Below are 26,759 nucleotides of genomic sequence, written 5' to 3' on the forward strand. Positions count from 1 at the left end.
CTGCTACATGAATATAAAAAGTGCAAGTCATTTGTATCTAATCTGTCACCGTACAGACCTCAAAACTACCCACTCATTCTTTCCCCTCGACGGACAGACCTATCTGATCCGGCAGCTTCTGCGTGCAAATTTAAATAAAGTGCCAGTCCCTAATCTCATGTCTTCAAAAGAAAAAAAAACTGATAAAAAAAGTGTGTATATTTGTTGATGGAAAAACACAATGGTCGTCTCTGCGCAATGTAGGCTCTGGGTAAACGTCTGAAGAGACGGGAGTCATACTCTGGGGAGCAATTTAAATCTCTCTCTCAGACGATTTCCGCCGCTGCAAGGCACTTCAACTGCCAAGGGGTGGTAGTTGGCTTTTGAGACGTGAAGCCACATCCACTAGACGCGCTCAAAGCGTCTGTTTTTGCCCCTGCATCGTCAACAGCAGCAGTAGAAGTAGCTTTGCGCGTCTCGCATCTGTCAGACCTCCGCCAGCCTGAACGTCACTGACAGACTAGGGAGCCTGTGCTCGTGTCAGCTCAAGGGAGCCTTTCGGACCGGCCGCGTCCCCCCTCCCTCCTCCCCCGGCAGACAGGCACCCACCTCGCCCAATCGGCGGCGGGCGCTGGCCGCGGCGAGGTGCCGCCCGGCCAATGAGAAGGCGCCGAGGGCGGGGCCGGGCTGGCAGAACTGCAATGTGAACAAAAGAGGGACGAAGCCGCTGAGCAGAGCAGCCTCCGCACTTGGGTGACATTCGGCGTAGGTTGATGCACGGAGCCCAGCGAGCAGCAGAGGCGGTCCGGGCGACAGCTTTCCCAGAGGCGCTTTAGCAACTTTAAAAAAAATAACCTATCGACGTGCGTGTGTCTGCGCGTCGGTTTCCCCGATCGCCAGCTCGGAGCTGCGATGTCCCTGCTTGAGGAATACGAGAGAGCGCCCAAGCGACTTAAGACGGGAGAGGTGGAGGAGGGCGAGGACCTGGAGGAGGGGGAGGACTCGGGTTCGGGATCCCCGGCTCTGCTCGGAGACGAGGAAGATGCGGCCGGGCCAGGTGCAGAAAAGAGGCCGCACTGGTCATCGGCGAAATACGGGTCCAGTCGGAGGGTGAGTTCGGAACCGGCTCGCCCGGCTCTCCAAATGAGTCTCCCGGGCGGCGCGGCGCGCTGTCAGGCGACATTATGTAACTTTGTGGAAAGTGGCTGAATGACAGCATTGCACGCATACAGTCCTGAGCTTGAATGCGAGCTGCGTAGCCCCCTTCAGCTAAGTGGGTTAACTTCATCTCCACTTTGTGTATCGGGAAAGAAACCGGCTGCCGTCCGCAGCGGAGTGTGCAAGAGCTGGGTGGCGGTCCGGTTCCCTGCTTCGGCTTTTAGGATGAGCAGGTAGTTTCATGAGTACGGAAAATACAAAGAGCATCAGATACAGGCAAAAAAAAAAAAATCGTACCACGGATAGCGCAAAACAGTAGCTTGTTACCTGGCAGGATAATGAAACCGATGCGCAATGCTCAAATATTTAAGTATATATATATCCCAGGGCGACGGTCTGGAGGAGCTGTTTTACGGCGAGCGGACTGGCTGCCGTGAAAGTGCGTCTGATGCTGTACTCAGTCGCATCAGCTTGACATTGATCAGGCGATGAACACGGTACTAGCACTGCAACATCCGTGCCACGACTGTACCGTACATCCTCGTCGGAGCGACAGGCTATGTCCAGTCGGGGAGATGGAATAAAAATTCAGTTCTCCACTGCTCCATTACTACCGCCGCTCACAATACTGGGATTGTATCTTGCACAGTTGGAGCGTACGCGGAGGTTAACGTGTATTTTTTTTTTAATATTGTATTTAAACCGGAGATAAGTGGCATCCTTTACACTAGATCTTACCCAGCGGTGTGCCGTCTGCTCAGGTCAAGAAGAGAAAGCGGCGCAGGGTGGAAAAAAAACCAACATCCTTTATACACAGCCTACTGGGGTTTAGAAACAGGGGTTTAGAAATTTTAGGAAGTAGGGGAATTGAGCGTTTTAGGGTCTTTAAAAAATGTATTTAGCAATTTGAGTGAGGTTGTGTGCAGTTCATCATCTCCACTGTGAAGTCTGCAGGAAGCAATAGTTTCACCATGTGCTGCAGAGAGTGAAGTTTGAAGACGGCTCGAATTTATTTTCAATGTCAAGGCGCACTACGCACCTGTGAATGCGTGCGAGGATCTGTTTCAGGAACTGCAAGTGAAGAGATAAACAAAAAAAAACCCGACAACCCAGAACCCAGTGCGTGGAGAAAGAAAAAAAAAATCTCAGTGTAAATTTATGATGCAGTGAAAAGCACGTCATGAATGATAACACGATTCAAAATAAAAGCTCGCTAGTATTTTATTTTGGCTTAGGCTTTTGGCATAAGACATTGATCCTTGTGGAATGCCGCATCACTAAACTGTTTCACCGGGATATTACGACATTTTCCACCTTGTGTTTGTTTTTTTTAAATCGCTGGCCCTGTTGTTATCTTACATTTCGCCATCAAACATCGTTGTTTTTGAAACCGTATCCTCTGAGAGCGAATAAACCACTTTAAAAAATCCATACACATAATGTAATAGCGAGTGTGAAAGGAGTCTCTGAGTGCTCTGATGTTCCCGGACTAGCGAAATTAATAGGAAATGCCGCGATAGCCCAAAATATATAACAAAACATTGTTATTGGGGTCTATCGACAGGTTTCAATTCTAGCAATGGCACATTTGATGCGGTGCCTCTTTGTATTTGTTTAAACTACGGATATATTTAATGTGCACTCATGTAACACTACAAGTAGCCATCTATAGCGGCAAGATGCAAAAATTTTGCTGGCATAAAAGACATTAATTGATTTTGGAGTGCAACGTGTTGCACATTTTCTGCCATTTCTTGACACCTGACATCCATCCATTTTCTAACTGCTTCATCCAGTGCAGTCACAGGGGGGCTGCAGTGTAATCCTGGCAAGCAACAGCCGCAAGGCAGGGTACACCCTGGGTGGGACGCCAGTCCATCACAGGGCAGGCAGACACAAACACTGACACACACTCACACCAGGGCCAGTTTTTCCAGGAGCCAGTTAACCTGCCAAGATGGACTGTTGGAGGAAACCCTTGTGCTCAAGAGGGGAACGTACAAACTCCACACAGACAGAAACCCCAGGTCAATTCTGGAATTGAACCCAAATCTCCAGTGCTGCAAGGCAGCAATGCTAGCCGCTGCGCCGCTGTGCTGCTCTGAGACCTGAAATCCCGGTTGAAATAATGCCGTGGTAATCCCCTCGTTAAATGAGCCTCTGATTTCTGTAGTGCTTACATTTGAATAATTTCTTATTTTAACGATTATACCCCCCTACGAGGAGAAAAAAAAATTAGATCAATAAATATTAGTTACAGCTATGTCATCCACGTAATTCTCTTCGAGTTACCCAGTAGCAGGTGGACCATGTGGATGCTTTTCAAAGAAGAAAATGAAATTCTGGGCTTCAATATGTTGTTCTGCTACTGTATATCAGTAATCCAGTCAGTGTGTCTGTCCTATCTCATAATTAGTTTAAATCCGTTTTGATGGTGGACGATTGCTCTGTACCATCTTAGATTAATTGTGGGCCATAGCTAGGGGTACACTTTAACAGTATTACTTAGATTGGTCATGCCCATTGCTTTTTTAAATTTTACAAGCTGGGCAGTACAAATCATACTCTAGAGATCTCGGTTCTGTTGTCACTGAGGGAAAGCTTTGAATCCTCAGCTGTGAGCCCGACAGACCAGCTGCTGTACGGACAATACGGCGCTTTGTCACCTCTATCTTTCTGCAATTCAGCCCAGCTTTGCATACATTAAAAACCAAACCATGACCGCCAACAGGCGCCAGATACCCAGGCGGTTTTAATTGCTGCAGGAAGGAGGAAAAAGGAGACCAAGTTTTAGTACAGTATGTGCTGTGATTATGGGGATCTTCTGGTACAAAACCACGATTTTACAAATTTGATCAAAGTGTACGTATCCATCAGCTCCAAACAAAAACCGAGACCAACAGGAGCATGTCCTGCAGGATCATTATTTATGTTCAATTTGTTCGTTGGTTGAAAAAGAATATTATATGGTACCATATACAACAATGAATAAATGTGCACAATCATCATGGCATGAAAGACTTGGTACTTCAACTCTGTAAAGCCAACAATAATATAAAAACAGGAATAAATCAGTAGAAAAAAGGAAACATTATTTGTGCATGCTATTTCAGGTCTAAATGTCCTGAGCCATGTTTCGATGTGCTGTTTGACAATCAGCATTTTGTTCTGTGGCCCTACCTCTCTTTTTGTGCTGCGGGCAGATTCAAGGCAGGCCCACTTTCAGAACCTCAGCTCGTTTTCTCCCAGCAGCCCAGAGCCGTTTGACTGCCTGTGCTCCAGATCTGGACCCTGCCAGGACACATCCCACATGGATATGCCTTCATGCTCGAGCCCAGTGCTTCAGTGTGCCTGCTATAAATAGGAAGAACATTTTTCTAAGAAATTAGGTATTGATTTTCTTTTTTTAATATTGTAGCCTAGAGGGAAGTTCTGAGTCACTGACCCTGGGAAAGCTCCGCTGTATCTGACAGGACTGAAAGTCCCTGGATATTTGTTGTGGCTCTTACTAGTGATGCCATTCAGTAGAGACAAGATTGTTGTCTTTTATGTCTTTTAAGAAACAAACTTAGCAAGCCCTGCTGTGTATTTGCAGGTGTAGATGCTTTAATTTAAGTGGCACTCCCACTTGTGTGAGCCCTGCACATCTGCAATTTCGTGTTGCACTGGAATTTCTTATTTTCAGTTATTTTATTTTGCTTTGTGTTTTAATTTTTGTTCACTTTTACCTCCAAGGCTGTGATGAGAGAATTCTGCAGAGCACCCGCAAGTACGAAGGCTGTGGGCTTTTGCTGGATAAATGTGTCGGGAGATTAAAATGCCAAAGGGTTTAAAATAGCAAAGGAAACTTGGAGTGACATCACTAAAAGCTGAATTCCCTTTAGATTCCTCTTGCGACCACAGTTTCATTTTCTTATCACGGGCCTGTAGAAGAAGATGGACGATGGTCGGAAATCAGTTAATTTTAAACAGATACTAAAATTAGCACAGAGATGTTTCTAAGGTACTTTCCATGGTTTTGTGTACTATAGGTACGTTGTCAGATCCCTGCTCTGTTTTGTTAGAACTTAAATGCATTTTTTTTCAAGCAGCACTTGTGAGGTACAGAGGGCAGCAGGGTTCTTGAATTGTCACTGGAAGGTTTTCGGTACAAATCATAGTTGAGACACTACTGTTGTGTGGCTTAGCAAGGTAATTCACCGAAACTGGGCCAGTAAAATACAGAAATATTTGTAGTCTGTCTTACTGTGATTACTGTGAGAAGTGTAGCCCCAAGACGGCCTTTACAACATAACATCTCTCTGCAGAAACCTTACAGTTTTATTGTGCCTCTGTACAGACAATATGGCCAAATGTCATTTCTGCATTGCATTGTTCAGCATTCCAGAATGTGTTCTAACACATTTCTCCACAGCTGTTTGATTTTAAAAGCGAGCAAGAAATCGCAGCTTTGACCTGGAGAGTCACTTTTTGAATTGCAAACCAAAAACACTGCTAACAGCAAATATCTTGACAGGCACAGACAGTTGAAATTAAGCTGTAAACTTGTGTAAGTGTGTTGCAAAAACATGTATTTGCTCATCAGGTATACTGTAGTTTTTACAGGAGGAAGAACAATGTTAACAGTGCTGGCACAGTATTCTGTAGCAGTGGCTTCTCAGGAACTGACAGACTCATTAAACAGCTTGACACAGTTCTTGCTACTTTGAATGGCACTCAGCCCTTTTTTTCTCTGTAACCTTAAGATGTTTGCTTTTTCAAAGAAAGGTGTTTTTTTTCTTTTCTGCTCTTTAAAGTGGGTGGTATCTTTGCAGCTAGTGTTGGATGTGTAGATTATATCTGTGCCTTTCTAAATGACTTTAGAGCTAGAATACAGGGAACAAAGCCCCAGTGATATTGAATAAACTATTACAGTTTTTTTTAGTTATCACCCTTATCATTTTCTCATTCTTGTGAAGATTTCTTTCCCCCTGGTATGTTTATTGTAGCTCAGTGATGTTCATGTGTTAAATAAATGTTTGTTGATTTGTTTGTAACACATGCATTTTAGATTGTCTGATTTGTATCTCCTTTATTTTCTCTCTTTATCTCCACTACTGTCTAAATGTGGATTTAAAATGCGCAATTTATGTTAACGTCTTTTCTAAAGCATTACCAGCTTTATCAGTGAGCTTGGCTGTCTGCCTGATGTTCCAGTGAAGTGATGTGAATTGGGAAGAAAATATATACACTGCCGTGTCACTGTGGCATCATCAGAATTCAGAAGAATTCAAAATGAATGATTTAGCCCCTTTGAAGTTAAGGGTTATGTTTGGTATTTTGACTTACTCAGCAGAGGATTTGTTATGGGCTGTTGATTTTTAAAATTGTTTTGCATTCGAAGATAGCTAGAAAGCGATGATTTGTTTCACCTTTGGTTTGGCGCCAAAGGGATTTTGATTTGTTTTCATTACGCAATCCGTCTCATATTTGTTTATTAATTCCATGAATAAATAGGCAAATTATTGAAACGTGGCTGGTTTAATGGACATTTTATAAATTGTTTCTCAGCCTTTTTGTTTCTGTGTGCTGGAGGACTGGTGGCCAGGGCACAGTAAACAATCGTTCTAGTTTAGAGATGAGCAGAATTCCCTGGTTCAAGAGAATGCATACAGTACAGCTCTTAAGTGAAGTGTGAATATTTTGAACTGCTTTAATCTGTTCGAAGACCTTAAAATAAAAATATTTAGCCAACGGCTTTAGCCAGTCCTTCCACAAGCTATCGGCAATAATTTAGAGAAATGTCTTGATTAATCACTAACCTTTCACAGTACAGAGCACATCGTAATGTGGGCACTAATGGAGTAAATAATTGCTTTGCAGAACTGTTGCTCTGTGGAAGATGCTTTTTTCTCCAATGATTCGGATGGCTTTGATGAATCTCAAGAGAGGCCCCCTTTGGATCTGGTTACTGTAGCCGAGTGCCTTGGGCTTGTTTACTGTGTGGTCCATCCAAGCAGAAGAGAAGACTTTCAGAGCACACAGGTCCTGAAGAAGTACAGCAAGGCAATATTAACAGCCACTCTGGTGGATTCTGTTTGAAAATGTATGATGGCAATGGAGATCTGGTACTGCAAATAGACTATTACACCATTTGAACACAAGTGCTTCTCCTTCCGTTTTGCCCTACAGTGAACCTTTGTGTAAATGAACTGATGATTCATCCTCTACAGATGTCTCCAAAATCACAGAGGAGAGAAAAGCCTTTAAAATAAAATAACAAAGGACAGGACTGGCTTTAGATCCGTTTGTCCCCCCAAAATATATATATTAGTAGGAAGTGGCTTTTCAGAGTGGAAGATGAACACATTTGGAGGGTTATTTTGACATTTCCTCTTTCTTTTAAGTGATAAGGTACTCTTCTGATTTGTTTTTTTTTTTGGCATAAATTAGTAGGCCACAGCATATGAAGTGAGCCACTAAGTGAAAAAAAGTCATTGAAATGTAATGAGGCAACTTCATCATCTGTGATCTAGGAAGCGATTCTTGTCTCCCTGAATGTGGACTTGGCTGCCTGTGTTTATGGAGCATTTTGAACCGGCTTAGATGTTAAACGTGCCCCGGGGTTTTTGCGGGCTGGTGTTGCTATGAACTGTTGTGTCTTTTTCCAGAAATATCTTAATGCGTGGAAAAGATAGCACCACTCCCCCAAGTCCGCTGTGTGCGCTCAGAGCATTAGTAATAAGCCCCTTTGGAATTTTGTCCTTACACATTGTCTAGACTGGATTCGGTCGCAGCTGGGGATCGGAGCAAAAATCCCCCAGTCTTCAGAAGCAATTCGGCAGTCCAACTTCCTAATTTACGTGTGTGCTTCTGTTGCAGAAGTTTATTATTAGCCAACATTGAAGAGCGAGCACTGTGAGAAGGTCAGACTGTGTTGGTAAAAGCATAATTGAGCTGTATAGTTTGACTTGATGTTGATGTTGTAGAAGTCTTAACATTGACAAAGTGTGAAACATTTGAAATGTTAAGCTTTAGCGTCCTATCTTTTCCAGACAGTCATAAACACGGCTCCGTCAGGCTGCTAATAAAAACACTTTCTTGGCAGAATTGTTTGAGTGCAAATGGGGCAGGCAGCCTGCTGGATCAAGTGTCACTTACGTTTAGGGTGTCCGTTCTAAAAACTTCAGTGCTACTGACTCACAGCCCCTGGGTCCCAGGTTTGATTCTGGATTTAGGGGCACTCTGTGTGGAGTTTGCATGTTCTGGCTTTGTCCGCATGGGTTTCCCTCATGATAATTGATATCTCTAAACTGTGATTTTGTGTATGTATGCGTGCATGTTCAGTGCCGGACAGGTATCCTCTCCAGAGTGCAAGCCCACCTTGCACCCGATGCCAGTATCTCAGAGATAGGCTCGTAGATCCCAGGAATGAGAATCATTTTTAGAATGGCTTTCTGATAATGGATGGACGGAAAGACTGTGGATTTATTAGTGGACAGATTCTCCTGAACATTGAATGTTACAGTCTTTAAAACGTGAGTCATGAGTCAAGTCATGCTCTTAACGTTAGCCCTGATACTTGGTGTCTTACTCTGCCCGACACCAGACTGCACACAGCAGGCGATAGAGCCTTTCGTGTGCTACACTGTGTCTGAGGAACATGTAGCCCAAACCCAAGCAGAGACTCTGCAACCGGTGACATTTTCAAAACCTGTAATTGTGCCGTATTCTTGGTTTCACTAAAAGAGTGCCAATAGTTTTACAGAAGCACTCGGCGCTTGACAGTGGTTGAGTAAAGTTTGCGTCCTTTGCCGAATCTGAATATTACATCATTTTTATGGTGCATTGAAAATGCTGTTGACCTTTTCGGCCTTCTCAGTTCTGTGCCAAGCTCACTGGCTCTTTCCTTTAAAGGAGTCATCAGCGATTGGTCTCTTTGGTGAATCTGCCAAAACTACAAAAACAGGACTTGTGCTAATGTTGAGAGAAAGCAAATTGATGTGAAAGTTAGCAGGACGAAATTGAAGTCCTGATGCCGATCGCAAAGTTAGGCTTTTAAAAGTAATAAACATTACTTTTAAAAGTAAATCATATATCATAATTTAGTTTCAGGGTTGCTCAGTGTAGTATAACTTTGTGTAGCACTGTACTAAAAAACCTAAACAAAAAAAAACGCACAGAAAATCTGTGTTTTTTGGGTGCGTTATAGAATGGCAAAGTATTTGTTTTTGTTTTTTAATTTTACTACTGCTGTTCTGAGTCCGTGACCCAAAAGATGATTGTTTTAAATCAGAATGTGTTTTATTTTTGTATTTGTCTGTTTTCTGTTTACAAGATAGCCCTATTTTGTACTATGTGTTCTGTATTGAATCACCAGTAAGTTAACCTGACAACTGCATGGAATAAAGTCTGTCGGAAATTAATGCTTGCTGTTCTGTATTATATATGGTAATCATGATAAATCAGTGGGTTGGATTTGAGCACTTTTCATGTGTGGATTTTGGTTTTAATTGGTATATATAGAAGTTAATTATTCTGGCTTTTTAAAATACAATGTTCAGCATTCTTAAATGTTTAATTGAAAGTGTTTATACATGTATTCCATTAATATAATACACTAAAGTACCCCTGGAGAGTGGTACTGCACAGCCCAGGATAGTGGGGAGATGCAGTTCATTTCCTTCAGCAATCTACTGGCTGCTTAAACTGCCCACTGCAGGACTGCTTTAAGTCACGATTTGCAGGCTCAGTCTCAAAGCGTGAGGCATTTAATTCTGCAAAATAAAATGGTTTGGATTAACTTCATACCTCGTTTGTTACTGCGTGGGGAATGGGTTTATTAGGATTTTTTTCTGTCCTTTTGGTGAAACATTTTTTTTCTGATGATACGTTTGTACATGTACAGTATACATTTAATCTGAATTTTCGGGCTTTTCAAATGTGCATATATACAGTACGCTTGTCTTCGGCGTGCTGTGTTGCGGGATCCTTAAAATATCATATATACTGTAGGATTAATCTCTGATCATGTTTTTAGATGCATTTTTAAAGCACATTTAATCTCCAAGCACCTCAAAGTGCTTTGAATACAGGAGGGGACCCGTTTACACTAAATCACCACCTGCACGACGCCCAGCAGCTGGTCTGGCACCAGCAGCCCAACACAGGAGCAGATCAGTGGAGACGTTAGAAACTGCTGCAGCTGAATTAAGGGGGAACGATAGATAGATAGGCCAGATTGTGCAGGCCCAGAACACCAGTTACCCCGAAGACCACAGGTTAACAACAGTGACATGGGATTTTTAATGACCACATAGTCAGGGTCTCAGGTTAACGTCTCATCAGGGGACAAGATAATATTATGAGAGATGGTGCAAGAAGAACATATTTGAAAAGTGATAATAAGCTTTTTAGGTGCTTTTGCACACATTGTAAAAAAACATTTTAAAATACAAACTTATTATAAGCACAAAAAGCACTGTCTGACAGTGCGTCCTGCATTTAGACCTTTAACATGTGAAGCTAAACTACAGTATTTGTGGCTATATATGAAATTTTGTTTTGCAAGGTGAAATGATTTGTGGTTCTGGTTTATAGTGTAGGAAAAGGGAAGGCCAACTAATTTCCACAAAGGAGAAATTGTAGAGTATAGTACTGGACTAGAACTATAATATGTTTACACTACTTTGCATGAAAGAAAAGACATTGTCTGAATGCACAGTAGTCACAATAGACATAATAAAAAGCTTTATTGCTTGCTGTAGTACAGGAATAAAATTTGAGGCAGGTCTGGAGTCATCATCATTAGAGGCACCTGGGCTGCAGAGCAATGCTACCAAAGAGGTTAAGTAACTGAGAATGCAGAGAGATTCCTGTGTTCCCCATGCTTGTCAATGACTCAGTTCACCTGTCCTGTGACCCATCTCCAGGTAATACCCATCTTCCCTTAATAAAGTCCTTAATTTGCTAACCAGAGCAACCTCAGACCCGCCTTTCTGTCTCTGTCTCGACTTTGAACTGCTGTGTATGAGCTTGCTCAGTAAGATAATCAAATGATGCATTTTTAACTGTTGTTTAGGCCTGTCTGTTAATGATTTATTTAAAAGCTGTTTTTATTGTATAGATCTCAAGCCATATTGGAGTGTACCTGTGGGCTACAGTAGCTTTCTACAGCATTCCATGTGTTTTTCCTTGGTTTAGAGGAAAACTCTATAGCTGTGCCATGTTTTAGTAGATACTGTATAACATTAGCTCAGTGGGTTCTCTGGGAGAGCAGTCCAGCTTTCTGACGGTCTTGTGTTACGGAACTGTGCGGCGCTGCGGAATTAATGTGGCGTGCTAATGTATTGTCGCACAATGGATAGTTCTGTGTGAACTGCTCACATGAATTTCAAAGCCTCTTTCCGTATACTTTGTCATAATTGAGTTCAGCATGGGAGAATTAACGAGCAGTGTGCCTAATGTTTGAGAAAATGCCTTGTCTGCCCTGCTCAAGTGTCTGTAACCAAAAACATTTATTATATTGCAAGGAAGTTAAGCAGATCTGTTTAAATTTAAACACTGATTACGTGAGATGGATAATGAATATTACAGGAATCTTGCATGCCGTACTTACTCTAACAATTTCTTATAACAATTGAAAACAACTTATATTGCTTTTGAGGGAGGAAGAGCTTGTTACTGAATTATATGTAATCGGCAGGACCTCTTCTGCAAAGGAAGTGCACCCTCGTTGTCGGTGTCCTGTGTGCTCTGCCCTTGTGATCTGAGATGACTACAGTGTACTGTACTGTAGATGCATTTGCACAACACAAGAAAGTGGGGTTGCCGCTATACGGTACTGCATTTCAGTATACGCGCAGTATCACGTAATTCAGATCCCTGCTAAGGAGCTCATAATAGAAGAAGACGGAGTGCTGTGGAGAACAAGACAGGCAGGGATTCGTCCCCCCCCTTGGGTGAAGTCTGAACTCCATTGGAAACCTTGTCTTTTGAAATCAGTTTCATTGTCTCCTGATTTCAAATGGATCTGTCTCCGGGCACTGTTCATTCTTATTTTTCGCCTCCCACTTGACTGTATTGCAGCTGCCTTCCTTCTGGCGGCTCTGTGTTCAGATGTACTTTGCATTGAGCGACTGTGCCCCCCCCCCCCCACCCTGCCCAGAGCACCAGTTGTCCGTATTTATGCCGTGTTCCACTCAACAGCGTCATCCCAGATGGGAAAGGGTCCTCGCTTGCTTTGAGGTGCCCTCGCAGGCAGCTGCGGTCCGCATTTTCACCCATCTCGTGCAGCTCGTCTCCCAGTCTCACACATCTGGGCCTTGGGGCTTTGTTTTTCGGCCTGCCTCTGCATCACACGGGTGTAAAACACCTCTGGCCTGTTTCTGTGGTGCAGCAGAGGAATTTGCCACCGTCTCTGTGGCCGTCCAACAGCAGAAAGAAGAACCCCATAAAACCTGGTAGTTAAGATCCTGGATTATTCACGTGAAACTGAATAATACAGGGCTCAGCAAGCCTGATCTGTTTTGTAGCCTAACACTGCAAAGATCTGTGCGTACGTGCAAGTCGCTTTGTAGAGAAACAGGTGTAGTGTAATATTCAGCGCGGGATCCCGTGGTGCAGAAGTATGCCTGTTCTCGCAGAGTGGAGACTAAGTGGTGCAGCTGAGGTAGTTGGAGCCCCTGAAGCTGGTTTTGAGCCATTCAGAGCACATTCCCAAAGGGCTGTTGAGGGTGGGGGCTATACCCCCAGTTAGAGTCCACAAAATGTGTCCCCCAGGGGATGTGTTTTATCCCCTGTCTGGGGCCGTGACACACAGCGGCCCGACTCCGGTGCCTCCAGAAATACTGGATTATGGTCAGGCTGGAGGCTGAGCCGTCATTTCTCGTCTTGATGTTTTTCATTTCTGTGGTACACGGATCTGCCTGAACCTGATGGCTGTCGAGCACGTTTTAGCTGCTCCTGCTGTTTCCATTCTGTACGGGTTCAGTGTTATCGTATGTAAATCTTTCTCCTTGCAGGCTGGAACATATTCAGAGACTACGAAGATTTTATAGATAAGCCACAGGCTTTCTTGTAAACAGCCAGTAACCGAACGCTTTACAGTTCACTGCTCCCATGGGGACGATGGTGCAACAGCAGAGAGGGGCAGCCGAGACGTTCAGCGCAGGGTTTGAAGCCTCGTGCTGATATAGCTTCATGGCCCTGTAATTAATGTTTTCATCCTGGGCACAGTCTGATAGAACATAAGATCAATATAATACAGACTTAGTCAAGGGACTTTATGTTTCTTATTTAAAACCAGATTTCATTAGGAACAACAACACCCAAGAATTAAGTGTATCGAAAGGATTATGAAGTATTGAGTGAAAATTTGGCTGAACCCCTCTTGGCTGAGGGCCGACCTCCTGGCCAGGGGACGAGGAGGCTGGGACCCCCTGCAGAGTGAGGGGTGACCCAGGGGCAGCTGCAGAGGGGGAGATGGGCTGGAGGTACAGTATGTGAAGGAGAGAAGGGGATCATGTACAGTATTTATACTGTTTTAGGAGAGGAAATGACGTCAGGAGTGATTGCAAATTACTGACAGCTGAGTTTAGTTACAAACTCCATTTAATTTCTGTTATTGTATTAGAAGACTGATGGGACTTGTAATCAAAACTCTTATAACTAACAACATTTAGGTAAGAATGTTGCAGTCCAAAATATTTTCCTAGGTATTGTACATATAAAGATCATTGGATGACGTTGAACTGTATCGAAATCTTAGAGTGACAGTGGTAATGAAAGATGAAGGTAGTACAAAGAACAGTGTTCTGAATGTAATCAGTGTTGCTTTTTTTCTGCCCGAGTTCAACTGAAGCACTGAAGACGTTTTGGACTTGATGGCGTGAGGCCTGTTGGTGTGCACGTGGATGTCACTCTGCGTGCTTTGTGGTTCAGCAATGATGCTCTTAAGGGCCGAGCACAGGAAGTGGTGTGTAATATTAACATGTAGAGTTCCACAAGAAAAGCTCAGATGAGAAAAATGCTTCCCAGCTGTTGGTATTGCTACCTTGCTCTTAACCAAATGCGATCGTCAAAGTTGCAAGTATATGTTTTGGGAACAGTCAGAGGTTGAAAAGTAGAAAGCATTTAGTCTGTTCAGCCTGTTTTAATTGTGGGCCTTTTGCTTTTAGGCATAGAATATAACTTTCCCTCATTCCCTTGCAACTAACGCACACCAACTCAGCTCCTGTCTTGAGCCTCACTGTATGTCTTATTTGTAAATCATTTCAGAGTGGGGGAACATCAAGGCATGGAAGTGGCAAGACAGAGTCCTATGATTCTTTTTGATCAGGTAGACGTTAGCCTGGGGATTGATCATGTGATATTGCGGCTTTTTATCAAACCTGTTAATTCCAGGGTTAACCAGCGTGCATGTTTGTTTTTAATGTCAGGCGATCGCGTGGGGGTGGGGGGTGGGGCTGAATCATATCTCTCCACGAGGCCAACAAACGGAAATCCACACAAATTAGGGGCCTGTGTTTTCATTCTCGTCCCCATCCTTTGCTGAGTAGAAATTCTCCAGAAATGTATTTCGCTTTTACAGGATGTTTTGCTTAGGTTCCTGAAAGGGGCGGCTAAAAATGAAAACAGAACATCTGAAGACAGAAGTTTTGGTCCCACGGGCTGAAGCCCGAGAAGTAAAAAACACAGGATAGGATAGGACAGGATAGGCTTCCAGTCTCGGCCATCCCTCGCTCTCCCTTCCAAGTCCTGGCTGCACGAGGGAGGCTGGCTCTTTCTGGAGCCCTCACGCCTTCCTCATTTCTTACTGGATGTGGTGTCGCTGCACCCGGGCGTGACCTTTTCACCACTTGGCCTACATCTTCTGAGCCACTCCTTGAATGTCACCTGCTTGCTAAAAATAACAGGAGGGTCTCCTTTATCTTGCCACGCACGAGCCCTCCGCGCCCTTCCAAATACGAAGCAACCCTTCTTTGTCTGTGCAAGAGATGACGATGTTTCTGCTTTGCACGCCTCGCAAGCACGGTTTCTTGGCGGTTTTGTGACGCCGAAAACAAGACACAAAGCTCTTGCCTCAGCAAGTTGTAGGGAGCCCGCGGTACATGACTGTAGTTAAAATGAGCCTGCTTTGGAGTTCACTTTAATTTAACGTGCGAAGAATTGTACGTTTATCCCGCCCAGTTTTTTTTTAGAAAAGCCTGTGATATATATATTTTTTTTTTACAAAACGGCGTCGTGTTTTATTGTTTTCCGACCGCATATGTGGGCGATGCACGCTCCAGAGTGCAAACCTGCAATGAGCAGATATCCTAGCACTCTGAGAAAAGCGGATGTTTCCATTGCAAGAATGAACAATTTAACAGCAGTCTCATCGCTTTTGAAAGATATTAACTTTGCGATGATACTCGAAGAAAGTACGTGGGGATCCGTTTTGCAAAAAAGTAACTGACAAATCATTTCGGGTCACACACCCTTAACCTTTAGTATGGCCACGTTTTGTATAGTTCTCCAGGTAACTGCCCTCGGGGGCATACTGACTGCAGCTTTGTTATAGGGACATCAACTGTAGGATGCGCACTTTTCCCTCACTGATGTATTAATCAGCTCTACTGTGCCTTTAATGTCTTTGATATTGCAAAACTGCATCAAACCCTGAGCCCTTACAGAATGCAGAGCTGTCAAACACTAAAAAACGTTTTGCTGTGTTCTTTCATCTTAGTGATCCTCATTTCTGTATCTGCGAGCTCAAACACACCCAAATTCTTTGAGGTTCTGCTTTGTCAGGATTTATGAGGTTTCTTCCAAATCACTGTGGATAAGATACTAAAAAAGATAAGAAACATTTTTAAGTGAGGTGTGTAGCTATGGAATTATCTTGCTCCCATTTAAAGAGTTTTCTTATTCTTGGATAATTCATCAGCTGTATTTTTTCATAAATTAAGATGGATCTAAAACGTGTCCATTAGGTTTTCCTTCCAATGCAGTGTGAGAAAGAATTAATCTGCATTAAGAAGCATAAGAATCAGAAAGTTGGGTAACCCTTTTTAGATGATCTTGGTGCGATCACCTTCAATGATTAAACCCAGGAAGGGGATTAGACATACATGCTTTTGACTCACGTGATTTCTTGTCCTTTGTCACATAAATACAAAATTGCATGTCTCAGAAAATTCCATGGTTGCTATGGCGACGCAGCGTTGCCGTGGCATTGATCTGTGTGAGTTGCTGTCGAGTGGCTTAAACTGAATCACGTCGTTTGACACTTACTGTGAAGTTCTCACCACCTCCGGCGATGTGATCAAAAGTGTTTGTCCGGTGCACTGGGCTGCCCAACATGTGCACGCGGTGCAGAGAGCTGAGGGAGCCTTGTTTTTTTGAGAACCCGGCTTGCAGTTCTCTTCCAGTGAGCAAGCAGAGTGATCTTAGTGTGGCAGTGGTGGTCTCGGTGAAGAAGACTGCCCCCCAGATCGCATTGTGCTTGCAGACGTGCGCAGGACCAAAAGGCTTGCCTGGCTTGGTGTTTCAGCTGGTGTTCGCTCTGTAATCGTGAGTCCTGGGAAAAAAACTCCTAGTAGGCCACACTAAGGGCTGGGCAAAGTGGATGTTTATTTCATTTGGAAGGTGCTCGTGCCTGTTTGTGCATGTCTTCTTCCTTGCTGTTGTGTAGTTATGGGATTCCTTTAGAAGAACAAATAAAAAACGAGAGGAGACTATTCGACCCATCTCTTTATTTTTTTTGTGCTAATTAGTAGCTAACTGACCTGATTGTCTTATCCAGACTTTTCTTGTCGGCAGCCAGGATGTCAGCTTCAACAACATAGTTTGGGTTAAGAAGTGCCACCTATTCTCAGTATAAATGCAGTCCCACATGTTATCTCATTTCTTCATCTGGTTTGTCTTCCACTGCTCATTCTGAAGAAAAGAGCTGGCTGGACTTTTGTCAGGGTCTTTAAGGATTTTGAATACGTGGTATGAGGCCCCCTCTTAGTCTTCTCCATTCACAGAAGGCTGAGTTCATCCAGCCTTCAGAACTATCATTATCTTTTCAGCAGTGACCCAAACTGTGCACAACTGGACACAATTTTAGGGCGGTGGCTCTGTGCTGTGCAGTAAGGGGAAGTGTAATGTCATGTATGGCCCCTGCATGAAAAGCTTTGGTTGCCCTTTTGCGCACTGAAGATGTATCTCGGCTTGTGTTAACAGCACACAAGATGATTCGAGTTTCCAGAGCCTTGTCTTCCACACTTATTGCATGTGTGGGTGATGAACTGCCCTTCCTCATTCCTTCTTCCTGTGTTTGTGAGCACAAACACGCCAAATTCTCAAGTTCTGATTTGACTGGATTTACGTGGTTACTTCTGAATCACTGTGAATAAGACACATTCATAAACGAGGTGCCTATATGTAGAATGAAGTTGCCGTCATTTTTTAACGGCAGTTTTCTTCGTCTTATTTGGTATCTGCATCTGAAATGTGTTTTTCAAAAGCTTATTGGCATCTTCAGATGTATTTCTCAGCCTCAGAATTCTGCTGAAAAATGTCATGTGTTCTGGCTATCATGTGTACTAAGCATCCAGTTACAACAGAGTTACAAGTACAAATAATATAAGCTTTGCTATTGTACTATGGTATATATTGCACATTGTGTATCTGCACCATCTAAAATATTGTGGTATATATTTTTAGGTACAATTTTTATCACTCTGGTTTGCTGTATTTTTGTCAGCATTTCCTCTTGTGTGTTGTTTTCTGAAGATTGGGGAGGTTTGGTAACCTTCCACAGAGTTATCATTCATACTGTACCTAGGTGAAATGTAATAAATTGGTGTACGATGGTCCTGGAATGTTTGTACTGTGCTGGAGATTTGGGAAAAAAATCTTCGTTTCTTTTTCAAATAACAACTCCGGGCACCATGGATACATTTATATTCTTGGCTCAGAGCTTCCCGATCCTGTGCTAGAACTACCTGACAGAAAGCAGCTCCTCCTGCAGTTCTGTGTGGCTGCCAAAGTGCTGGGTGGCTTTTTAATGAACAGTCAGTTCATGGTAGAACAGAGCTTCACAGGAACCAGAGCTCTAAGGTGACAGAATTGGTAGGTTTGACATGGTATTCTGAATGGGCTTCAGGCTCTTCAAGTGAAGTTTCTTGGATTCCAGCAGAGCAGAATTGCAGTTACTGACATTTAAGGTAACAAAAGGCCTACAGGAATGTGTCTGTCCTAGTCGCAGACAGCAGTTCTATTAACCTTACCTCATTTCTGACAACTGCAGGCTGTAGGCCTACATATCCATTTCAGGAAATGGACGTGCAGTATGTAAGTGCCATTTAAAAAAAAAATAAAACCAAAAACTCCATATACTGTACATATTTCTTCAATGTGTCTGTAAATACTTTAATTCTCTTACTTGCTTTAGAACCAGTGATTGTATAATTTTGTGACGGCTATTTTAAAAATCTGACTCGTTAAATAAGCATCACATTTGCTGCATAGTGTCATGTGAGATCTCCTTTCAAAGCCGCTGACTAAAAACTGCTCGGAGAAATGATTCTTAGATGCATCTTCCCTTCAGCTTCTTTTGAAGGTTTAGAAAAAGAAAATGGGTCTTCCAGGCTTTGCTTTTTGAAACAACGTATGGTGTCAAAGATTTCTCTCCTAGATTTTGAATGTATTTTAAAAAAAGTTAGTTTATATTTGTTATTGCTGCTGTAAATAAAAAAAGCCTTCAGTGGGTTTGGCCTATCAGTCATTCATTCTTTTTTAGAACTGTTTGTTTTGTGGTTATGCTATTTCTCCTGTATCATTTGAATAAGAATAGGGAAGATCGTGCAGGATAAATGTCCTTTGGCTTTGTTGCGTTTACTTGTAGAAAGTTTAAAAGGGTGTTGTGGACACTGTTAAGGCATTTTACAGCTGTCAGAAGGAAACACTGGAAGGGCTAAATTCAAGATAATCAAGTCGTTCAATAACGGGGCGCCTGGACTGTACGTGTCAGAAACGTGCGTTTTCCTGGGGGCGTTGCTCCCCCTTGGCTGCGCGGACAGGGGTCCGGTCCCCGCCAGGTCCCGACTGACCTCTGGGCCACTGTGTCTTCTGCCCGCAGGACGACGGGGACGATGCCCACCGGATCGCCCCCTCCCCCGTGGTGCACGTCCGCGGGCTGTGCGAGTCTGTGGTGGAGGCCGACCTGGTCGAGGCCCTGGAGAAGTTTGGGACCATATGGTAAGACGACGGTTTGCTTGGCATCTTCACGTTGCATTCTGCTTTCATGAGCTGTAAACCCTGGCAAACCTGGGGGTGGCCTGCGGTTTGAAAATGAGGGAAACCACTTAAAATAGGCTGGTTTATTACACATCTAATTACAATTTAATAGATATGATATAACTAAATCTGCTGTGTTATAACTGAAATAAAAATGTAAGAAATACAGAGGATTCCTTTTGTAATTTTTTAAAAATGCGTTTTCAATCCTCTAACGGCTTATCAAAAAGTACAGAAAAATATCACGTGCATATGGCTCTAAATGACATATATTCAAAGATTTTTTTTCTAGCATCTAAATCAATTCTTTCAGCAGTTTAAATTGAACTCTTTTTAGCGCAGTATAGAAATCAGCATTCAGAGTTTTCATGGCAATTATGCCTCCAAGCATTTTCTTAACCTAATTATTTTTTTTCAAGTGCAACACAGAAGAATGTTTTCTGCAGGTTTCTTTCACTTCATTTTTTTAATCGCTGTGATCAAGAGTGCATACTTTTGAGGTCACAGCAGATTGTGCTAGATAACCATCATTTTGCACTGTGTCTTTTTTGATACCCTGAAGTATTTTTTCTGTGCTGCTACTAATCAATGCATAAAGTGCTTAGAAACTAGAAGGATGAGTGTTGTTTTAAATAATAGTCCTACAGAGCATTCTGGTTTATATAACTGGAAGATAAAGTCTCATACTCTTGTGCCTCTTTAATTTTTTTCTTGTTTCTGATCTGGACTACGTTATCAAATGATTCAATTGAACATCAGTTCCAATGTCAGACATGCTCTTTAATTAATGACAAGCCTTTCTTTTTCGTTTGGACACAGTGCTTCAGAGAACGTCACTGAAGTTTGTTGCAGATTTTTTTATTTGCAAGAATTTACTCTTCATGACGGTAGAATAGAATGGTAACTATTTTACCCTAACACAGGAAGTCTACACATTATTTATAGGTAACACGGGCAACATTCAGGTCTTGTTGCTAGAACGACCAGAACTTTTTTCCATGTTTATTATTTTCTCACAACAGTATAAAATACCGTGGCTGTGTGTTTCAAGTGAAGGATGACTTGACTGTGTGGGCTACAGGTGATGGATTACTAGGGGGTGGTGTGCTGTAGCAGTGTAGCGCTGTTTATAAGCATGTCTCGGTAAACAGACGCACAGATGCAGCAAGGTAAGAAATAGTGCACCTTACTTTAGAGCGTGAGGGAAAACAAACCAGAAGACCACAAAGCGAAAGAAAATATCTCTAGCGGTGCTCTAACTGTACTACTTACCCCATACTATAAATATAAATAGGCAGCTACACTCTCAGCACTAAAACAAAATTCTGCCAAAAATAAAAACTCATGCTTCACAATTTTTTGTCTATTGGCCATCTCCTCGCGGCTCTCCCATCTCCCAGTGTTGCCGTGCATAACAGAGGCTCTGCTCTTTATCTAAAGAGCAGAGGTCAACGGCCAACTGGTAGGCACTGCTTCCTGGTTTTTAAGAATTGGAGGGAGACAATTGGTCAAGTGATGGAGGATGGCAGATCATCCTCTGCTGCTGCTGCTGCTTGGGAAATGTAGTTCAGACAAGCATCTCCCTCTTGTCTTCACCCACCATCCTCTTACCTGCTTTAAAACCATTTAAAATAAGCTACACAAATGCAGCCAGAAACAAGCTACAGATTTTACGGATGGGGGGAAGGAGTTAATAATTTCAAATGATATTGCATACCCTGTCACTTTTGAAGATGGCTTCTCACTTTCTGGTGTAACGCCTGTGAAGTGAAGTCTACCCTGTAATGGAAACAGGAGTCAGCAGGCCGCCTCTTCTCGTTTTGTTTCCCCAGCTATGTGATGATGATGCCCTTCAAGCGGCAGGCCCTGGTGGAGTTCGAGGGCCTGGAGAGCGCCGATAAGTGTGTCGCCTGTGGAGCCAACGAGGCCGTCTACATCGCGGGGCAGCAGGCCTTCTTCAACTACTCCACCAGCAAGAGGATCACCAGACCCACGAACTCCGACAACCCCAACAGCGGCAACAAGGTGCTGCTGCTGTCCATCCAGAACCCGCTGTACCCCATCACGACGGTAAGGAGATTTGCGGTCTGCTCCCACTTTCTGGGAGCGGATTCCGACTTCGAAGTGCTCAGCCCTTATCTCATAGTTTTGCAGCCTAGCGCAGACACCCCATGTGTGAACCTCAGCCAAGCGCAGACACCCCATGTGTGAACCGTCTTGGAAGAATCGGCCTGCTGCACTTGAACTAAGGCTCACTAAAGAGGATGACATTTTTAGCAACAGAGCGAGTTTTCAAAGAGCAACCTCCTGTTCTAAATTGTCATATTGAAATGTCCCCTATGCAGAGGTGGAAAAACATCCAGGAGGGCAGGTGTTCCAGTTTTTTTTTTTCCACGGCTTTAAGAAACGTTCACATTGGTAGACTGAGGTTTTTTTTTCTAAGCAAAGAAGTGAGGTTTTCATTTCCTCAGCGACAGTAAACCAATTACTTAAAACTGTTAAGATCTTTCCTTTCTGAAAAAAACCTAAAATAACATTTTGTTTTTCTTTTGGAACAATCAGAAAAATACGCTTTGGCTGAAAACTCTGCAGAGCAGAAGGCTCTGAGTGCTTTGTTAGTGGAAATGTCATTTCGAAATAAAAAAACAAAAGTGAAAACCTTGTGTGACAAATCAGAAATGCAGGATTTTGAATGGTCCGTTTCTTGCTGTGAAACCACAGATATGATGCTGTGATCACTCAACCATATTTTTATAATTTGTTTTTCCTGTTTTCAGAAATAATTCTTATTCACAATGATAACATTTCTAGTGATTCCTCTGACAAGAACAGCACTCAACAGCCCCTGTGTTTAGGAACAAATAAACATTTATTCCATGATGAAAAGTGAGGAAAAGAAACACAACATTTCGGCTGTGGGGCCTTCTTCACCTGAAGGGCCTACACAGCTACCCACTTGAACTACTTCCACCCCTAAGTTTAGATTTAAATTCCAAAAAAACTAAACTTAGTGACAATGGAGTATGATACAGTGAAATTGGAGGCCATTTTGAAGATACCTTGCACTACTGCAATGGCTTTTCTTTTAAACTATTAAATATACATTATTTAGGTCTGTCACATTCATGTGTAAGTGTATGCATGTTACATTGTTCCTTCTAACATACTTACAGTAAGTCCAAAGTAAACATTCTGCACATATTATCTTCAGGAAACATGCCATGATCTTAATCCCACATAATTGCAGGATATGCCTATATACTGTATACTGTAAATCTATATTGCACCGTTTACTAGATCTTTTTACAAAGATGTTTTCCCAAACAACTATTATACATGAAGCAATCTGTGACCACTCTTAAGAAAAGAAGAGCACAACAGTGTGCTTGTAGTTGCCAGCGATTGAATTTAATTAAGTACAGGAGTTGGAGAGCAGGGAACTCCCCCACTTCGCACTATGCTGATTAGTCCAACAATTACATCAATTGTAACTCTCTGTCATGAGATTCATCTCTTACATGCATAGAGCCCTTGTGCAGATGTGGGGCTTGTGTAGTCCTAGTGTTTTGTCTTGAAGTAGATTTCTGCAGATTGTGGTGACAGGTTCTGATAGAACTGTTCTGTATAAATATGTCTCTGCCCAACAGTTTTACAGCACGTTACTTTTCACCACGTCGTGGCTCATTAGATCTAGTGCTCTGGATCAGCACAGTCACTTCACGGCAGTATGAATGCAAACATGGACCACTCCATTAGACAGTGAGTCAGTTCTGCCAGTGCTGAGGAGTAAACCTTCTCTTCTGCAAAAAAAAGAAAGAAATACTGCTTAAACTCTTCACCCTGAATTTTCAATTCTTGGCTTAGACACCTTAGATCTAAAACCCAACAGATTTGTAATTTGGGCAGCCAGACTGCAATGCAGCTATGACGAACCTTTCAAAGACACGACTCCCTCCACCTGTCTCTCAGCTGCTGTGTAAGGATCCATCTCTGAAGACAACTCTTTCATTTCCCTCTGCAGACGTTTCGTGCAAATCCATGCACGTGCACAGTCGATAATAGTACAAGTATGATGAGAAAGCAGTGTAAAAATATGGTGCTGGTGCTAATAAAAATGTCGTGCACACGGAAAAATTATTTTTTCTAATAATATAATTTCTAGTTACAGTAGGCAAGAAATCTATTTCACCACAATTTTGGGGTTTGACAGACAGTTATACCTAAAATGTTATGAAAATCAAGTTGGATACAAAAAAGCTCATTGGTGATCAAACCCCTTGTTTTTTTTTTCTCTTAGCTTGGTCTACAATTGGCGGGTTTGTTTGATTGGCTTTGATTACGTGAGGTCTGCTGTTGTCGATGTTTTCAGCCCGATTTTGTTTCTCCCCGCAGGATGTCTTATACACAGTGTGTAACCCCATCGGAAACGTCCTGCGGATTGTCATATTCAAGCGGAACGGGATCCAAGCCATGGTGGAATATCCTTTTTGCCATACCCCTGTCCGGGGCCAGAACGGTGGGCCGTGCAGGTGGGCAGCTGAACTGGGACCCCTTCTTCTAGCTTAGGGGGAGCCGAGAGGTGCAGTGAGCTCCCACTTCCCCTGGTGGGTCAGATCTTCTGTCTTACCGCCACACCAGGTGCACATTTAGACTTCCTGAAAAGGAGCCGTTGAACACCTGGCTGAATACTGGGAGGTTAATACCACCACACGCGCATTAATGTGGAAGCTCACCGTAAACCACCTTATTTCTTCATATTTTATGGAGCTTGTGCTATACAACTTTAGATTCCTTTTAGATCGGGAACCTTTTTAGATGTTCAGTCATAAGGCTCATTATGGGATGCGTTCAATTACTCATAGCACCCCCCCCCCCCCCCCCCCCGGCCCTCTGAAGTTGTGGGAGATAAGCTCTTCTCTGTGAGGTTCGGGACCCTCTCCAGCCAGACGTGTAACCACAGGCCGTCTTTGCCGAGTTACGACTGTGAGAGCCTGCTGATGTGCTGTGAAGCAAGAAGGACAGGAAAAGCGAAGCTTCTGCTGCTGTGGTGTTGCCGCTGCACCACGCACAGAGGGCACAGGCTGCGTCTCGGCGTCTCTGGAGAGAGGAGAGTCCAGGAGGTGCCTAGGTCCTTGCCCCCCTGTAAGTGGGACTTGAGCTAAAGTCGTTTCCTTTTGTCCGGTTCAACGCCAGCAAGTAGGTAGCGCGGGAGTGAATTAGTGATGATTTTTCTCGTTGGACCGTGTCTGGGCCAGTGAATGCGGGCAAGTTCTCGGCAGGGGTCTTTGACATCAGCTGTGGCAGTGGGCCCTGGGACAAGCGCGCACATGGTCAGTATATTAACTGAGGGACACACCCCACTCCCCCCTTTTATTGCAAAATGCTTGTTATCTAGGGAAACATGAGCTTTGCTCGGCTTCTTTCCCTGGCTGGTGTGATCTAGGCGTTACTCAGCATGTTCAATCGCTAGCCGTTAATCGAGTACCATCATTGCGTTTTTTTAAATTGGCGTGTGTTTTCGTGCTGTGCTTCGCGCTCTTTTGGCATTGCCCTTGACAGAGTCTTCTCTCCTGTTGCCTGCTCGTTTAGTTAACCTCTCAGTTGCAAAGTGCACTCCTTCTCCTCAGGAGTAAATCGCGCTGACAGGGGCTGTGTGTTACCTGCTGTAGTATTTGCCGGGTCACAACTACTCCTTAACCTCCAAATCTACATTTGAATCAGTCCAAAGTGCTCAGAAAGCAAAGGCAGCCCTCAATGGAGCAGATATATACGCTGGGTGCTGCACGCTGAAAATCGAGTATGCCCGGGTAATTATTCCACCCTTCCAGTTTCACTCATGTGTCCGATTTCTCTTGGAAACAGATATGCTGTACAGCAAATTTTGTTTTTGTTTTCCCTGTAGCCAACCCGCCTTAACGTAATAAGAAATGATAATGATAGTTGGGACTACACTAAACCCTATTTGGTTAGACGAGGTAAGAGTCTTTTTCTTCGCTGTGCTCTTGTCCGTCTGTGCTTCAGTGCGTTCTGTTTGCTTAGAGAAGCAGCAGGTTAGGCAGGCCAAAAGACACAGCCTGCAGACACGAGCAAAATTATTTGTACGTCTGACGCAGTCAAAACCACTCTTAAAGAACCCTTCAGGATGTCTGCTCGGAGAAGGCATATTTTTTTAAAAATTGGATTAAAGTAGTGGTAGAGGGAGAGAAACGGGCAAGAAATAAAATGTTTCTCACCCCTGTAGTGGTTCTTTGAAGATTTTTTATTTGGTCTGCCCTTGCCAGTCATGCTGGGAGCTCACAGGCAGTGAAATTTACCTGTTTTTTTTTTCTAGTTTTGCCTGCGTCAGTCAAAATGAGGCTGAATTCTTGGATATCCTAGTGCTCCGAGAAGTATTAAAATTGTTTCTGTAATGTGCCAAGGTGAACCACTGCGCTATTCTTTTTGTTCAGTAATGATAGCAAGTAATAAAGTCCGAGCAATGTAAGCTGTTTCTGGCCACCCCCTGCTGTAGGTTAAAAACGTGTAGCCTGCTCTGTGACTTTAGCTGCCCCCACTGCTTGGTGTAATGGAAAAAAGTCAAAGCGGAACTCAGGCATACAGACAAGCCAGCACACAGTTTCTCCAAGCAACACGCTCAGGTTCCAAGAGGCTGAATTAGGACTGATTGAGCACATAGTCCAGACTGCACTGCCTGCACGCTGCCACACTGAGGAGAGGAGAGAGGGGAACAGAGGTTGAGATGGATTCAGAAGGGACTGCAGCCAGGCAGACTCTGCACAGCAACATGCACTCACAACCAGCCCTGTGCGTGAGCGAGCTCAGACCTCCCATTCATCCTGACTGCATGCACCGCCTCAACACGCCACGTAAGGAAGGAAACTCCCCGTACGAGGAGGGCTGCCTCCTGACAGACTGGGCTTCAGCCTTAAATTCCCACCTTCTTGGACGATCAGTCATCTTGCTAAACATGCTTTATTGAGCCGCCATCTTTTTACTCAGTCTTGTGTTAAAGACATTTATTTTAAATCAACAACAGTGTAGTGTTGCTATGAAAGGTGTAGAATTTTCTAGGTTGTATCAATGCTAGATAAATATGATGTAGTCTGAAGCTGGAACTGAAGAATAAAGCATAATGAAAAACCAAAAGACTGGATAACTGTGCATTGTTATTAGCGGTATTCATAACATGACCTGTTCTGTGTCACTAGGATAAAATACAAATACAAGTCATTTTATTGACTTTTTTTGCTAAGGGTAGTTTGCAATAAGGCCTCTGAGAACTGTGTGAATTACATGTCAAAGGTGAAGGTTTTTATATGCAAAACCATCAGCATTAGTGTCTTGGGGATTCAGCCCCTAAGATAGAAATGATG

General features: G+C 43.3%; 1 protein-coding gene across 1 annotated transcript in view; it reads left to right on the plus strand.

Annotated features, from left to right (window-relative positions):
- The first annotated feature begins 467 nt into the window (after nucleotides 1–467).
- Nucleotides 468–26,759, plus strand: part of hnrnpll (heterogeneous nuclear ribonucleoprotein L like) — a 35,273-nt gene continuing 8,981 nt past the window's right edge. The window contains exons 1-6 of the mRNA XM_088934431.1: nucleotides 468–1,089; nucleotides 19,229–19,347; nucleotides 21,219–21,456; nucleotides 23,779–23,864; nucleotides 25,097–25,193; nucleotides 25,289–25,361. Of these exons, the coding sequence (XP_088790557.1) occupies nucleotides 892–1,089; nucleotides 19,229–19,347; nucleotides 21,219–21,456; nucleotides 23,779–23,864; nucleotides 25,097–25,193; nucleotides 25,289–25,361 (811 nt within the window). The 5' untranslated portion in view covers nucleotides 468–891. The remainder of the gene's footprint in view (nucleotides 1,090–19,228; nucleotides 19,348–21,218; nucleotides 21,457–23,778; nucleotides 23,865–25,096; nucleotides 25,194–25,288; nucleotides 25,362–26,759) is intronic.

Source organism: Atractosteus spatula, chromosome 15 (genome assembly GCF_055471065.1).
Source record: "Atractosteus spatula isolate fAtrSpa1 chromosome 15, fAtrSpa1.hap1, whole genome shotgun sequence".
Taxonomy (NCBI): Eukaryota; Metazoa; Chordata; class Actinopteri; order Semionotiformes; family Lepisosteidae; genus Atractosteus; species Atractosteus spatula.